The sequence below is a fragment of the Bos indicus genome, chromosome 3 (genome assembly GCF_029378745.1).
Source record: "Bos indicus isolate NIAB-ARS_2022 breed Sahiwal x Tharparkar chromosome 3, NIAB-ARS_B.indTharparkar_mat_pri_1.0, whole genome shotgun sequence".
In the NCBI taxonomy this organism is placed as follows: Eukaryota; Metazoa; Chordata; class Mammalia; order Artiodactyla; family Bovidae; genus Bos; species Bos indicus.
In genome coordinates this window covers 80,689,668-80,703,137 of record NC_091762.1, presented here as the reverse complement: position 1 = coordinate 80,703,137, position 13,470 = coordinate 80,689,668, and the positions used below count along the sequence as shown (strand labels likewise).

Below are 13,470 nucleotides of genomic sequence, written 5' to 3'. Positions count from 1 at the left end.
CAATAATAATAAGCAATTAGTATATTGTGGAATGGGGAAACTAAACTAGCTTTATTCAATACGAAGTGTCACACTGCAATCCTAGTACTAAAAAAATACATTTTGGTATTTAGAGAAACTAAGATACAGTGCTTAGCTAATACAACACGGAGAGTTAAGAGGTTGTGATTATTCCTATTCACACTGTTCATAATCTTGTAGGTATGATGCACTTGCGTCTTTAAATGTGATCTGGATCTATACATAGGAGACATTTTCTCCATATTACAATGCCTATTGTACCCAAAGTGTCTGGTACCCTTGTAGCCTCCATTAACCTTCACCACAAAGTACAGAAGAACACATTGATCCTTCAATAAAAACGACTGCCTGGTCTTGAAAAACAGTCACCCAAAGCAAAAGCCAGAAACAACACAAAATGGGGTTTTGGAAAGGAAGGAACAAAGATTTAATCAATATAAAATGTTCATCTTAAATATTTTTTTCCAGTCTGTAAATGCCCATAACGCAAATTTCTTAAAAAAAAAAAAAAAGCCAACAACCAAACACTCGACGATCACATTTGTTTCTCCATTATACTCATTACTTAACTATGTCAGGTTTTTAACGCTTTCATCCACCGAAAAAAAGTAATGACAATTTTATACAGATGTAAACTGCCACAGAGAGAAAACTCCTGGACTCCTAAAAAAAAAAAGTTAATAGCATGTATCCAACCAGGGACAGAAAACAGCTCACAGCCACGTATTAAGCGAAGTGGCACGGGGACGGGGTCCTCTTGCCATGGACACAAAGGAATTCACAAAGAACATGCCATACAAAAAAAAAAAAAAAAGGGTGCAGAACACCTGGTAATAATCATACCCTTTTTCTAGTCTCCTACAGAAGTTCCTCGGTAAACACATATCCAAGGCGTCCACATCCCTGGAACCTTGGGGAGTGACTTACAAGGGGGTGTTTACTAGTCCTGCTAAAGCGACGTCTCTTTTCTGATGTTTGACGGCCGCGCGCGGACGGAGTCTGAGGAGTTAGACAAGGAGCCAGAGACCAGCCCCACTTTCGGTTAAGCAGACCCTTTACAGAAGGATTCACTATTTGCCGCACGGCTCTTCACTGTTCCTCTTCCCTGGCCCTTCAGCCCAGGGTGCGTCATTCACACTTTTCGCCGGTTGCCTGGGGCCCGAGTCCCAAAAGAACCTAAAAGGGGAGGGGGCGTCTCCTGAGTCCCCAGACGCCCCTTTGCCCCAAACAGGGCCCCAAATCCTAGAAACTCTCCTTCGCTGAGATGGCAAAGAAGTCAAAGGCTAAGACCCTCAGCATCCGTCCTGAGGCCTGAAAAATCCTCCTCCCGCTCCCCGGCAATTCTGCCAAAAGGCTGGCGGTCAAGTTCTCGGTTCAAGAGCGAGGGACGTCAAACCTCAACCCCGCGCCTGTATCTCCGGGTGGTATAAACAGGATGTCAGCGCGTCCCAGGCTTGTTTATGAAAACTTGGTGTGCACTCTGGGGGAGGGGGCAGAGAACCTTAACCTTTCCCCTTCGGGGCTGGGGGGCCCCGGCCCCCGATCTCCCCGCCGCCAGCCGGCTCTGCTCTGTTGGAAATCCCCCGCCTTCCCAGCCCGCTCCAACCTCGGCCCGGCCCGGCCCCCAGGTCCAGCGCGAGGAGCGACCCAGGGTGCGCGGCGCGCGAGGCCCGAGAGGGGCAGCCGCGTCTCCCACCAGTGCCCGGCTGAGAGCCCCTAGTCTCGCTGCCCACGGCCGCCGCAGGCTTCCCTACCTCCACTCGGTGACACTCACCACTTCCGTGTGCGCCTGGGCCGGGGGGCTCTGGCTCACTGCGAGGGTCAGGGTCGGGCGGCCAGCTCCCTAAGCGGCTAACCCCCCAGGGCCCCGGCGTTTATGCGCCGGGGGCTGAGGAGTGGGCGCAGGGTTGGCAATCACCTTTTCGGTGCGGGCCGGGGTAAGTCTACGGCGGCTAGCTACTCGGCGGCCGCCGCGGCCTGCGCTGGGCGACGCACCCGCCTCCCGCCCCGCCCCGCGACTGGCCCCGCCTACCATCCCTCGGCAGGTTCCGCCTCCTCGTGGCGTCACGCACAGCTGCCCCGGAAAGGGGGGCGGGGACCGCGGTGGAGGCGGAGGCGGTGGCTCGGCCGCCGCGCAGGACTCTGTGCCTCCAGCCTTCCCGCCCCGCCCCCATCCTGCTTTGCTCACGCCCCCGCCCCTCACTCGCTCCTTTTTACCACGTAGTCTAAAACACCAATGCAGGATGAGAGGTCTGCGGCCAGAAAGTGAAATTGTCAGGATTTGGCCGTAGGTAGACCCCTCTCAGATTTGCAGGGCACTTCACCACATCTTTGTGAACTACGGTGCATTTTCACAGTTCTTTGCCTCTTGTTCCCACTGAGCAAGAGGCGAGCTAGTGAGGCACGAGGCTAACAGGACCTTAAGAGATAAATCTTCCTACATTGACAGGTTACTTCACATCCTACCCATTCTGTATTTAAAGGTCATAGAAGTTTTTAAAAAAACGTATAAATAGTAATAAACACATTTGTTGATATCTAATGTGTGCCAGCGATTTTAATTTTTTACTAATAATCCCTCGAAGTAGGTTTTATCTACCTTTCATCCATGAGGAAACAAATCAAGACTTAATTATCTTAGTCAAGATAATGCTATAGCCAAGGTTCGTACCCTACAGGCAGTCTATGACCAAATCCTGGTGATTTTGCTTCCTAAGCGTGTCTCCAGTCCATTTGTTTCTCCAAGTGTTCCAACAACATGATCCTGGCTACCCCCATCTCTCATCTCACCTGAAGGACCGCAAATATATCTTAAGTTGTCACTCTGTAGTCAATGCAGTCTCCAGTTCTACACAGTGAGCTTTTTAAAATTCACATGTGAGTGTTCCACTCATTCCCATACTTAAAATATACCAGTATCTTCTCATCCAAAGAGGAAATCTTTGGATGAGAACCTGCCTAGGCTGTGCATAATTAGACTTCTGCAACTCAGCTCACTGCTCCCTGAGGCTTCCCCATGTGTCCTGACTCTACTAACCCTCCAGGATTCCTGGAGACTTGAGGAGTTACTGCGGCTTACTTCATACAAAGCAAGTGTTGGGTATGGTATGTGGTGCATGAAAATTGCATTTGAATCTGGAGTTCTGGGTTCTAGGTGTGACTCCCACTATTAACCACCTGTGTTACCCTAAACAATTTACAATTTACTCATAAGAGTTGAGGGGCAAACTAAACAATCTCCAGGGTGCCTTCCGGAAGGAGATAGCAGAGCTAACAGAGAAGACGAGAATCAGGTGGGGAAGGTCCAGCCAAGCTGCCTACCTTGTGAGTGTTTGAATGTCTTGCCTTACCTGTCACTCAACACTGTTTGCATCATTTTCTTCACCTATCAAATATGGATAATACCTTCTTCATAAAGATTATGCTGAAAGTGACCTAAGATAACGCCAGGCCCCATACATGTGGTAGGCCTTAAAGAACAGGTGGCAGTGATATCAGTGGAGACAGAAACATTAAAGAACCAAATTTCAGGTAAGGCAAAGGGTACAGAAAAGGGAAAGTCAGGAAAGCTGCAATGAACTCACTGGCTTGAGAACAAATCTGGTTGCTCTGCAGGACTCATGAAATGAAATAAGAAGAGGAACTTGGTTGTATTCAGACCCATCCCCTACATACCAAGCATTGCACTGGGTGCTGAGGATTCAAAAAAAGACCCAGTTCCTGATGTTACTGAACCAGGTTCATTGGTTAGAAGCTCAGCAAGTCAAATGTTGAGGCACCAAGATGTGCAGCAGAGAAAGGAGTTATCTACAAGGCAGCCAAGCAAGAAAATGAGAGAATAAATCTCAAATCTGCCTCTCCAAAGGGAGGAGTTTGGGATATTTCAGAGATAAAGAAACAGTGTAGTCTCAGGTGTGGGGAAAGATGACTGAGGGTGGGAAAAGATGAAGCGATCAGGTTCTGAACAGGAGTATCTGAATTACATGCTTCTTCATGGTATGTAGGGCTTCCTTGGGGCTCAGCTGGTAAAGAGTCCGCCTGCAATGTGGGAGACCTGAGTTCGATCCCTGGGTTGGGAAGATTCCCTGGTGAAGGGAACAGCTACCCATTCCAGTATTCCGGCCTGGAGAATTCCATGGACTGCATGGTTCATGGGGTTGCAAAGAGTCAGACACGCCTGAGCGACTTTCATGATATGCATATTCAAAAATGGAGGCACTTACCATGATCTGGGGATACAGTTTTTGGCCCTCTGATGTCCAAAGGTTATTTATGGAACACTTGTGCATGCCCAGTTTTAGGTTCAGTGGTCTCAACCAGTCTTAGCAGGCTGGAATTCAGACTAGACCCAGCTGACTCCAAGTTCCCGGAAAACAATTCCGTCAAGCATCTTGTGGTTTAAGCTATGAAGCTTGCTGGATATGCAATTTGCAACAAAATAATTAAGCCTTGCTCAGTGAAGGCAGGCTACAAGCAAGGGGTTTTTTAGCAAGCTGTAAGATAAAGCTCAAGAATATGGGTTAGTTACCAGCTTCTGTTGACCCTATGGGGCATAGTTTCGCTAACCTCTGGATGCTCACAGTGGAGTGGAGGAGCTAGATAAGCAACAATTCAGTATGATTCATGCTCTTCTAAAAGTGATCAATGGAAGAACCATGAAACCCAGCCTGAAGAAATCAAAAAGAAAAGAAGAAGCTACAAGTAGCAAATTAAGTCATAGGACCCAGGGAGAAAGCGGTACACACAGGCAGTGGTAAGTATATTCTGTGTGACTGGGGAAATAAGATGAGCCTTATGCAAAAAAGTTTGCCCAAAATAGTTGTTTTTGAGGTATGTCAGCAGATTTTATTTGACAAGAATCAATTCAGGGCTGGGTTTCTCAACCTCAGCACTACTGATATTTTGGACCAGAACATTCTTTGTCATGGGGGGTGGGTGGGCAGTGTGCTGTCCTCTGCACTGCAGGATGTTTAGCAACATCTCTGTTCTCTAACTACTAGATGCCAGTAGCAACCCCCTTTGCTCCTCCTCCATTCTCCCCCCACCGCCAGCTCCCTAGTCCCCACCTGATTGTTATGACAACCAAAATGTCTTTAAGTTCAGTTCAGTCACTCAGTCGTGTCCGACACTTTGCAATCCCATGAACTGCAGCACGCCAGGCCTCCCTGTCCATCACCAACTCAAGGAGTTCACTCAAAATCATGTCCATCAAGTCTGTGATGCCATCCAGCCATCTCATCCTCTGTCATCCCCTTCTCCTCCTGCCCCCAATCCCTCCCAGCATCAGAGTCTTTTCCAATGTGTCAACTCTTCACTTGAGGTGGCCAAAGTACTGGAGTTTCAGCTTTAGCATCAGTCCTTCCAAAGAAATCCCAGGGCTGATCTCCTTCAGAATGGACTGGTTGGATCTCCTTGCAGTCCAAGGGACTCTCAAGAGTCTTCTCCAACACCACAGTTCAAAAGCATCAATTCTTGAGCACTCAGCTTTCTTTACAGTCCAACTCTCACATCCATACATGACTACTGGAAAAACCATAGCCTTGACTAAACGGACCTTTGTTGGCAAAGTAATGTCTCTGCTTTTCAATATGCTATCTAGGTTGATCATAACTTTTCTTCCAAGGAGTAAGCATCTTTTCATTTCATGGCTGCAGTCACCATCTGCAGAGATTTTGGAACCCAGAAAAATACAGTCTGACACTGTTTCCACTGTTTCCCAATCTATTTCCCATGAAGCGATGGGACCAGATGCCATGATCTTCGTTTTCTGAATGTTGAGCTTTAAGCCAACTTTTTCACTCTCCTCTTTCACTTTCATCAAGAGGCTTTTTAGTTCCTCTTCGCTTTCTGCCATAAGGGTGGTGTTATCTGCATATCTGAGATTATTGATATTTCTCCCGGCAATCTTGATTCCAGCTTGTGCTTCTTCCAGCCCAGCGTTTCTCATGATGTACTCTGCATAGAAGTTAAATAAGCAGGATGACAATATACAGCCTTGACGTACTCCTTTTCCTATTTGGAACCAGTCTGTTTTTCCGTGTCCAGTTCTAACTGTTGCTTCCTGACCTACATACAGGTTTCTCAAGAGGCAGGTCAGGGGGTCTAGTATTCCCATCTCTTTCAGAATTTTCCACAGTTTATTGTGACCCACACAGTCAAAGGCTTTGGCATAGTCAATAAAGCAGAAATAGATGTTTTTCTGGAACTCTCTTGCTTTTTCCATGATCTTTAGACATTGTCAAATATTCCTTGGGGAACAAAAATCATCCCCTTTGAGAACTGCTAATCTAGGGATAATGTAGAAGATGGACTAGAAGGCAAGGAGATTAATCATAATATTGCAAAGCTCCAAACTGCAAGTGATGAGACCAACATCTATAACAATGCAACAGGGAGAGATATGGGAAGTTGTCAAAAACCTGAGGAGATAGAATAAACAGTGGGTAATGACTAATTAGATCTGGATGTTGCAGCAGAGGAAGGAATCTCATGTGATTCCCAAATTCTCTAAATTAGTTGACAATGACCAAGGATGCCACCAATTAAATTGGGTGAGGAATTCAACTTTATGTTTGAAAGGAGAAAAACTTTTAAAAGTTACTCTATATGGAATATATAGGGAGAGAGAGAAAGATCAGATGAGATCAGATCAGTCGCTCAGTCGTGTCCGACTCTTTGTGACCCCATGAATCGCAGCACGCCAGGCCTCCCTGTCCATTACCAACTCCCGGAGTTCACTCAGACTCACGTCCATCGAGTTAGTGATGCCATCCAGCCATCTCATCCTCTGTCGTCCCCTTCTCCTCCTGCCCCCAATCCCTTCCAGCATCAGAGTCTTTTCCAATGAGTCAACTCTTCGCATGAGGTCGCCAAAGTACTGGAGTTTCAGCTTTAGCATCATTCCTTCCAAAGAAATCCCAGGGCTGATCTCCTTCAGAATGGACTGGTTGGATCTCCTTGCAGTCCAAGGGACTCTCAAGAGTCTTCTCCAACACCACAGTTCAAAAGCATCAATTCTTCGGCGCTCAGCCTTCTTCACAGTCCAACTCTCACATCCACACATGACCACAGGAAAAACCATAGCCTTGACTAGACGAACCTTTGTTGGCAAAGTAATGTCTCTGCTTTTCAATATGCTATCTAGGTTGGTCATAACTTTCCTTCCAAGGAGAAAGCGTCTTTTAATTTCATGGCTGCAGTCACCATCTGCAGAGATTTTGGAGCCCAGAAAAATAAAGTCTGACACTGTTTCCACTGTTTCCCCATCTATTTCCCATGAAGTGATGGGACTGGATGCCATGATCTTCGTTTTCTGAATGTTGAGAGAGAAAGAGAACAGTATAAAAGGAGAATTAAACATATTTCCTTTTAAGGTGATATGTAGCAAGAAACCTACAATCTACTCCAAATATTAATCTAAATTGAACCAAATCAAATGTAATGAAGTAGAAGTATCTTATTAGGAAATTATCTTTTTAAAAAAAGCATCCAACCAACAATCATACATACATAGTTTTCACACATGAATTTTCATCAAAAGAGCATTTGCTCACCAATCTCTCTGCAAAAGCTATTACCTAGATTACAATGGGAAAATAGATTCAAACAGTGAAGTTTGCCTTTAAAAGTTTATACTAAACAAAACTAAATTAAAATACCATTGTACAAGTCATAACATTCAGTTACAGGAAGTTGGAAACTAGAAAAGAGAAGCAAAATCACCTCTAATTTTCTTGTAATTATTTTTTCACTAGCGATATTTTTAATACAAGTATAATTATAGTATACATGTAATTTTATAAATGTTCCCTTAAACTTATTTTAATTTATAAGCACTTTACCTAAATGCTTACTACAGAAGTTTCATAATCAATGATTTTCTTCATGCACATAACCTAAATAATAATTAAATATGTAACATTTATAATAGAAAATACCTTAGGAGACATTCACAGAAATGGGATTATTGAATCAAATGGACTGCATAGTTTTACATTCTTGATTCATAGATTCATATTGGCCTGTCACTTTCCAAGAAGTTTCCACAAATCTATGGCCATACCACCCTGAACATGCCCAATCTCCTCTGATCCCGGAAGCTAACCAGGTTGGGCCGGGTAAGTACTTGGATGGGAGAAGTTTCCACAGATTTACACTGTAAGGCAACGGTATCCCACTCCAGTACTCTTGCCTGGAAAATTCCATGGGCGGAGGAGCCTGGTAGGCTGCAGTCCATGGGGTCACAAAGAGCCGGACACGACTGAGCGACTTCGCTTTCACTTTTCACTTTCATGCATTGGAGAAGGAAATGGCAACCCACTCCAGTGTTCTTGCCTGGAGAATCCCAGGGACGGGGGAGCCTGGTGGGCTGCCATCTATGGGGTCGCACAGAGTCCAACACGACTGAAGTGAGGCAGCGACCCAGCAGCAAATAGATACAATGTTCAGTTTTGTAACAACGGACATAACTTTTTAAATGGTTAGTTGGACTGTGAAGAAGGCTGAGCACCGGAGAATTGATGCTTTTGAACTGTGGTGTTGGAGAAGACTCTTGAGAGTCCCTTGGACTGCAAGGAGATCCAACCAGTCCATTCTGAAGGAGATCAGCCCTGGGATTTCTTTGGAATGAATGATGCTAAAGCTGAAACTCCAGTACTTTGGCGACCTCATGCGAAGAGTTGACACATTGGAAAAGACTCTGATGCTGGGAGGGATTGGGGGCAGGAGGAGAAGGGGATGACAGAGGATGAGATGGCTGGATGGCATCACGGACTTGATGGACGTGAGTTTGAGTGAACTCCGGGAGTTGGTAATGGACAGGGAGGCCTGGCGTGCTGTGATTCATGGGGTCACAAAGAGTCGGACATGACTGAGCCACTGATCTGATCTGATCTGAACCTTAATATTTCAAAAATAGTGAAAAAAAAATAGTCAAAGTGAAAGTCGCTTAGTCATGTCTGACTCTTTGCGACCCCATAGACTATACAGTCCATGGATTTCTCCAAGTCAGAATCCTTGGACCTGGGAATCCTGGGATTGAACCCAGGTCTCCCGCATTGCAGGCAACTCTTTACCAGCTGAGCCACAAATGAAGCCCAAGAATTCTGGAGTGGGTAGCCTATCCCTTCGCCAAGGGATCTTCCCGACCCTGGAATCAAACTGGGGTCTCCTGCATTGCAGGCAGATTCTTTACCAACTGAGCTATCAGGAAAGCCCTTAAACAGTTTATAACCTTAATGTTTCAAAAATAGACCCTGTTGCTTTAATTTTGAATTTCCATGGTTGTTAAAGAGATAAATAATTTTCCCTGGGCTTTCTCACTAGTATTTGTTTGTCATGTTTCTCTTAATGTATCAATGTGCTTGGCAAGCAAGGGTGAGTAGGAGAAATAATGTGTTTTTGTTTTTTGTCCACTATTTTCTGGGGTCATACTATCTTCTATCAATTTGTAGTAGTAATAAAAAATAGCAAAGTTATTTAAAGCTTTACTAAAAATAGCAAAGTTTTTCTGACATACTTTCTTCCAACATACTATTTGCTCTTTAAAACACTAAACTTGTTAAAGTTTTCTGTTTTCTCGTAGTCAAGTATGTTGAACTGTTGTGGGTTTTTGATTTGTTATCTGTTTGCTTATATTGTGATTTTATGTGTGATTCTTTAGGAAAGTCATCCCCTTTTTAGCTTAAATAATGAATTACAACAAATATTTGGTGAGTACCACTACGTGCCAGGCGCTATTCTGTCTTGCAAATACAGCAGTGAAATAAGACAGAAGAGGTTCCTAGTTGGGGAGGATAGTTGAAAACAAGTGAGTGAATAAATAGTTTAAGACAATGCCAGATAGTGATACATGCTAATTTTTTTAAAAAGAGATTTAAGAGATAGAAAATGAGAGGAAATGGAATAAGTGTTCATTCTACATTACTCTAAGTTTTATCTATATAGAGCTAAATGTTTTAAATGTGTAATATTTAAATCACTTAAAATTTCAATGCTCTGAGATGCCTAAAGTGCTATTTTTTTTTTTACAGTCAAGACTACATTTGTGTTGAAAATATAGTATTCATAAATGTTTGCCTTTCATTTAACAATCCCTCTCCCTCATTGCACCCTCCTAAAAAAAATAGGGAAAAGTAAAATTAAATGTTAAATCTTTTACCTCAAAACTAAAACGGTAACTGGATTGATCTTCTTCCGTGTGATATCTGGTGCACTGAGTTCGCCTCCATCTATGATGGGGAAATGATTACACTTACAAGAACAAGATCCTTTTCCACTGCTTAGCACTGCGAAGACAGAAGACTATTGAAAACATGAATTCATAAGGACAGATTGAAAGGAAGAAAAAGAGTCTGATTAAATGTAACAAGAAGGAAAAGTAAAATATAATATTTTGCTTAGAAGGAATCATGCATGACATACAGTGTAAGATCAATAGATATTTGCTAAAAGTATAATTTAACAAAGAAAAAAGATGAAAGCAAATGAATCATATATGTATACTTATGAGTATACACTTAAAAACCTTTCCAGACTAAAATTTCTGAGAGAATACTGTCCAGAATAGAACTTTGATACTGCGAGGCATCACACCCTTGAGACAGTATTGGTTCTGTCCTGAAATTATTGCTTGAGATAAACCTTGATCTGGTTTGAAACCTGCTTTGAGTGCCTCAGCTCACTGCTATAAGACATAAGGTCCTTCTTCCTCAGATACTTCGGCTCTCGTAAGATGTTAACTCTGTCCTCAGCCCATGTCCCATGGCCTGGTAGTAAATTTGACTTTGGAGTACATATGGGCCTAAGTTTGCACTTCAGCTCAACTTTGCCACTTCCTAGCTTAGTACCCCAGACAAGTCCTAAATTAATAGTTAAGTTTCCTCACAAGGGCTTCCTTTGTGGCTCAGATGGTAAAGAATCTGCCTGCAGTGTAAAAGACCTGGGTTTGACCCCTGTGTCAGGAAGATCGCCTGGAGAAAAGACTACTACCCACTCCAGTATTCCTGTCTGGAGAATTCCATGGACAGAACAGCCTGGCGGGCTATAGTCCATGGGGTTGCAAAGAGTCAGACACGACTGAGAAACTAACACACTTCCTCACATATAAAATTGGAATAACACTACCTACCCATTACCTCAATAAATGATTATGACGGTTAGTAAAAAGGCCTACACAAACTCACTGTTCCAGCTCTATTACAGTGCATGGATCACACTAGATTAGCTAGTCACTAGCAGAGCATACATTATAGGTCCATCAAAAACAAGACGGTGTCCATCAACAGCTGAAGGATAAAGAAGATGTAGTGTGTGTGTGTGTGTATACAATGGAATATTACTCAGCCATAAAAAGAATGGAATAATGATATCTGCAGCAACGTGGATGGACGTAGAAATGATCATACTAAGTGAAATGTCAGAGACTAACACATATTACATGATATTACTTATATGCAGAATTAAAAAATAGTACAAAGGAACTTACTTACATAACAGTGTTGAAACAGACTCACAGACACAGAAAATAAACATGCTTATTACCAAACAGGAAGAAGGGGAGGGATACATTGGGAGTATAGGATTAACAGATGCACAGTACTATATATAAAAGAGATAAATAACAAGGATTTACTGTATAGCACACAGAACTATATTCAATATTTTATAATAACCTATAATGGAAAAGAATCAAAAAAAGAATATAGATCTATACACATACAAGGTGATATGCACGCGCGCTCAGTCGTGTCCGACTCTTTAGGACCCCTTAAACTGTAGCCCACCAGGCTCCTCTGTCCATGAGATTTCCCAGACAAGAATACTGGAGTAGGTTGCCATTTCCTCCTTGAAGAGATCTTCCTGACCCAGGGATCGAACCTGTGCCTACTGCATCTTCTGAATTGGCAGGCAGATTCTTCCACTACTGAGCCACCTGGGAAGCCTCATATACATACATATAAGTAAAACTGAATCGTTTTGCTGTACACCAACACTAGCACAACACTGTAAATCAACTATACTTCAACTTAGAAAAAAAAAGAAGACGACAGGATTAGAGGTATAAGAGTTTTATTAGGAAGTGCCTATAACAGATAAGGAGAAGGCAATGGCACCCCACTCCAGTACTCTTGCCTAGAGAATCCCGTGGACGGAGGAGCCTGGTAGACTGCAGTCCGTGGGGTCGCTAAGAGTCGGACACGACTGAGCGACTTCACTTTCACTTTTCACTTTCATGCATTGGAGAAGGAAATAGCAACCCACTCCAGTGTTCTTGCCTGGAGAATCCCAGGGACAGGGGAGCCTGGTGGGCTGCCGTCTCTGGGGTCGCACAGAGTCGGACACGACTGAAGCGACTTAGCAGCAGCAGCAGCAGCAGCAGCATAACAGATAAAGAGGGGAGGGAGTAGAAGGTGAGGAAAACCTCCAGACCCTAATGCAGCTGGACATCTGTGGGAGAGAAGAGGAGAAAAGATTGAGGACAAGGTAAAAAGAGCACAGTTCCCAGAAAGCCTCAGGTAGACCAAGCTGGAGTCCAAAGCCAAAGTGGCCACTGCTTGCTGGAACTGGCCTGCCTTGGCATACGTGCCATGCTGTCATTGGCACAAGTAGCCCAGTCTCCATGCAAACATGGTGCTGGATGCACAGAGGAAATGGCTGGAGCCCTCTGTTAGTCAGCCTTCCCAGAGGAGGAGATCTGAACAGTACATTCTCATGGCAACTGTATTCTACCCAACGTGCTGCTCAGATATACATGCAGGTGCAGGGAGCGGGACCTTCATGGGTCTGCCGACCTCTCCGTCTACAGGAAAATTTAGAAAAGATGGTTACTGAGACAAACTATAGCCAGGTCACTGCTGCTAGGTCTCCAAGACACAGCTGGTTCTCATGCTCTCTCCCTCTTCTGTCTATTCTAAATTCCTCTGACCTGTGGCTGTATTTCAGCAGGAGTGATATCATCACTTCCTACGGAAGTGACCCAACTCTTCATTCCTGAGGCAACTGAGCCCTTTGCAATCACGCGCTTCTGAGGCCAGGCTGCTGCTGCTGCTAAGTTGCCATCAGTCATGTCTGACTCTGTGCGACCCCATAGATGGCAGCCCACCAGGCTGCTCCATCCATGGGATTCTCCAGGCAAGGGTACTGGAGTGGGTTGCCTTTGCCTTCTCCGTCTGAGGCCAGGAGTGCTATGCATATCAAGACATGGTGTCAGTGGGGCAACAGAGGCCCCGAAGAGGCCCAGGAAAATCTCCTGGGTCCTACACACTCCTCCCTACCATACTGTGTAAAAGAAAGGCCACATCCTCCAGATGATGAAGATGGATTCCCCTAGCCAGGAGGTGACTTTTTTCCCCTGCTTGTCCCTGGAGGCAGGAATCCAGCTACATTTTATAGTTCAACAGGACCTTTGTTATAGCCCTGGGCAAGAGCATACCTCATTTGGGGCCCAAG

At 44.4% G+C, this 13,470-nt stretch overlaps 2 protein-coding genes across 3 annotated transcripts in view; both read right to left on the bottom strand.

Moving 5' to 3' along the window:
• Nucleotides 1-2,026, bottom strand: part of JAK1 (Janus kinase 1) — a 139,515-nt gene extending 137,489 nt beyond the window's left edge. The window contains exon 1 of one of the 2 annotated variants that reach the window (XM_070786403.1): nucleotides 1,796-2,026. The gene's annotated coding sequence lies outside the window, so the exon portion shown is untranslated. Of the gene's footprint in view, nucleotides 1-864; nucleotides 884-1,795 lie in introns of those variants that run through there. The other variant, XM_070786404.1, reaches the window with a different exon arrangement.
• A 2,814-nt stretch (nucleotides 2,027-4,840) lies between these two features.
• LOC109556201 (uncharacterized) overlaps nucleotides 4,841-13,470 on the bottom strand; it is a 118,566-nt gene continuing 109,936 nt past the window's right edge. The window contains exons 4-5 of the mRNA XM_070786410.1: nucleotides 10,181-10,307; nucleotides 4,841-7,333 (exon numbers count right to left, since the gene is read on the bottom strand). Coding sequence (XP_070642511.1) covers nucleotides 10,274-10,307 — 34 coding nt within the window. The 3' untranslated portion in view covers nucleotides 4,841-7,333; nucleotides 10,181-10,273. The remainder of the gene's footprint in view (nucleotides 7,334-10,180; nucleotides 10,308-13,470) is intronic.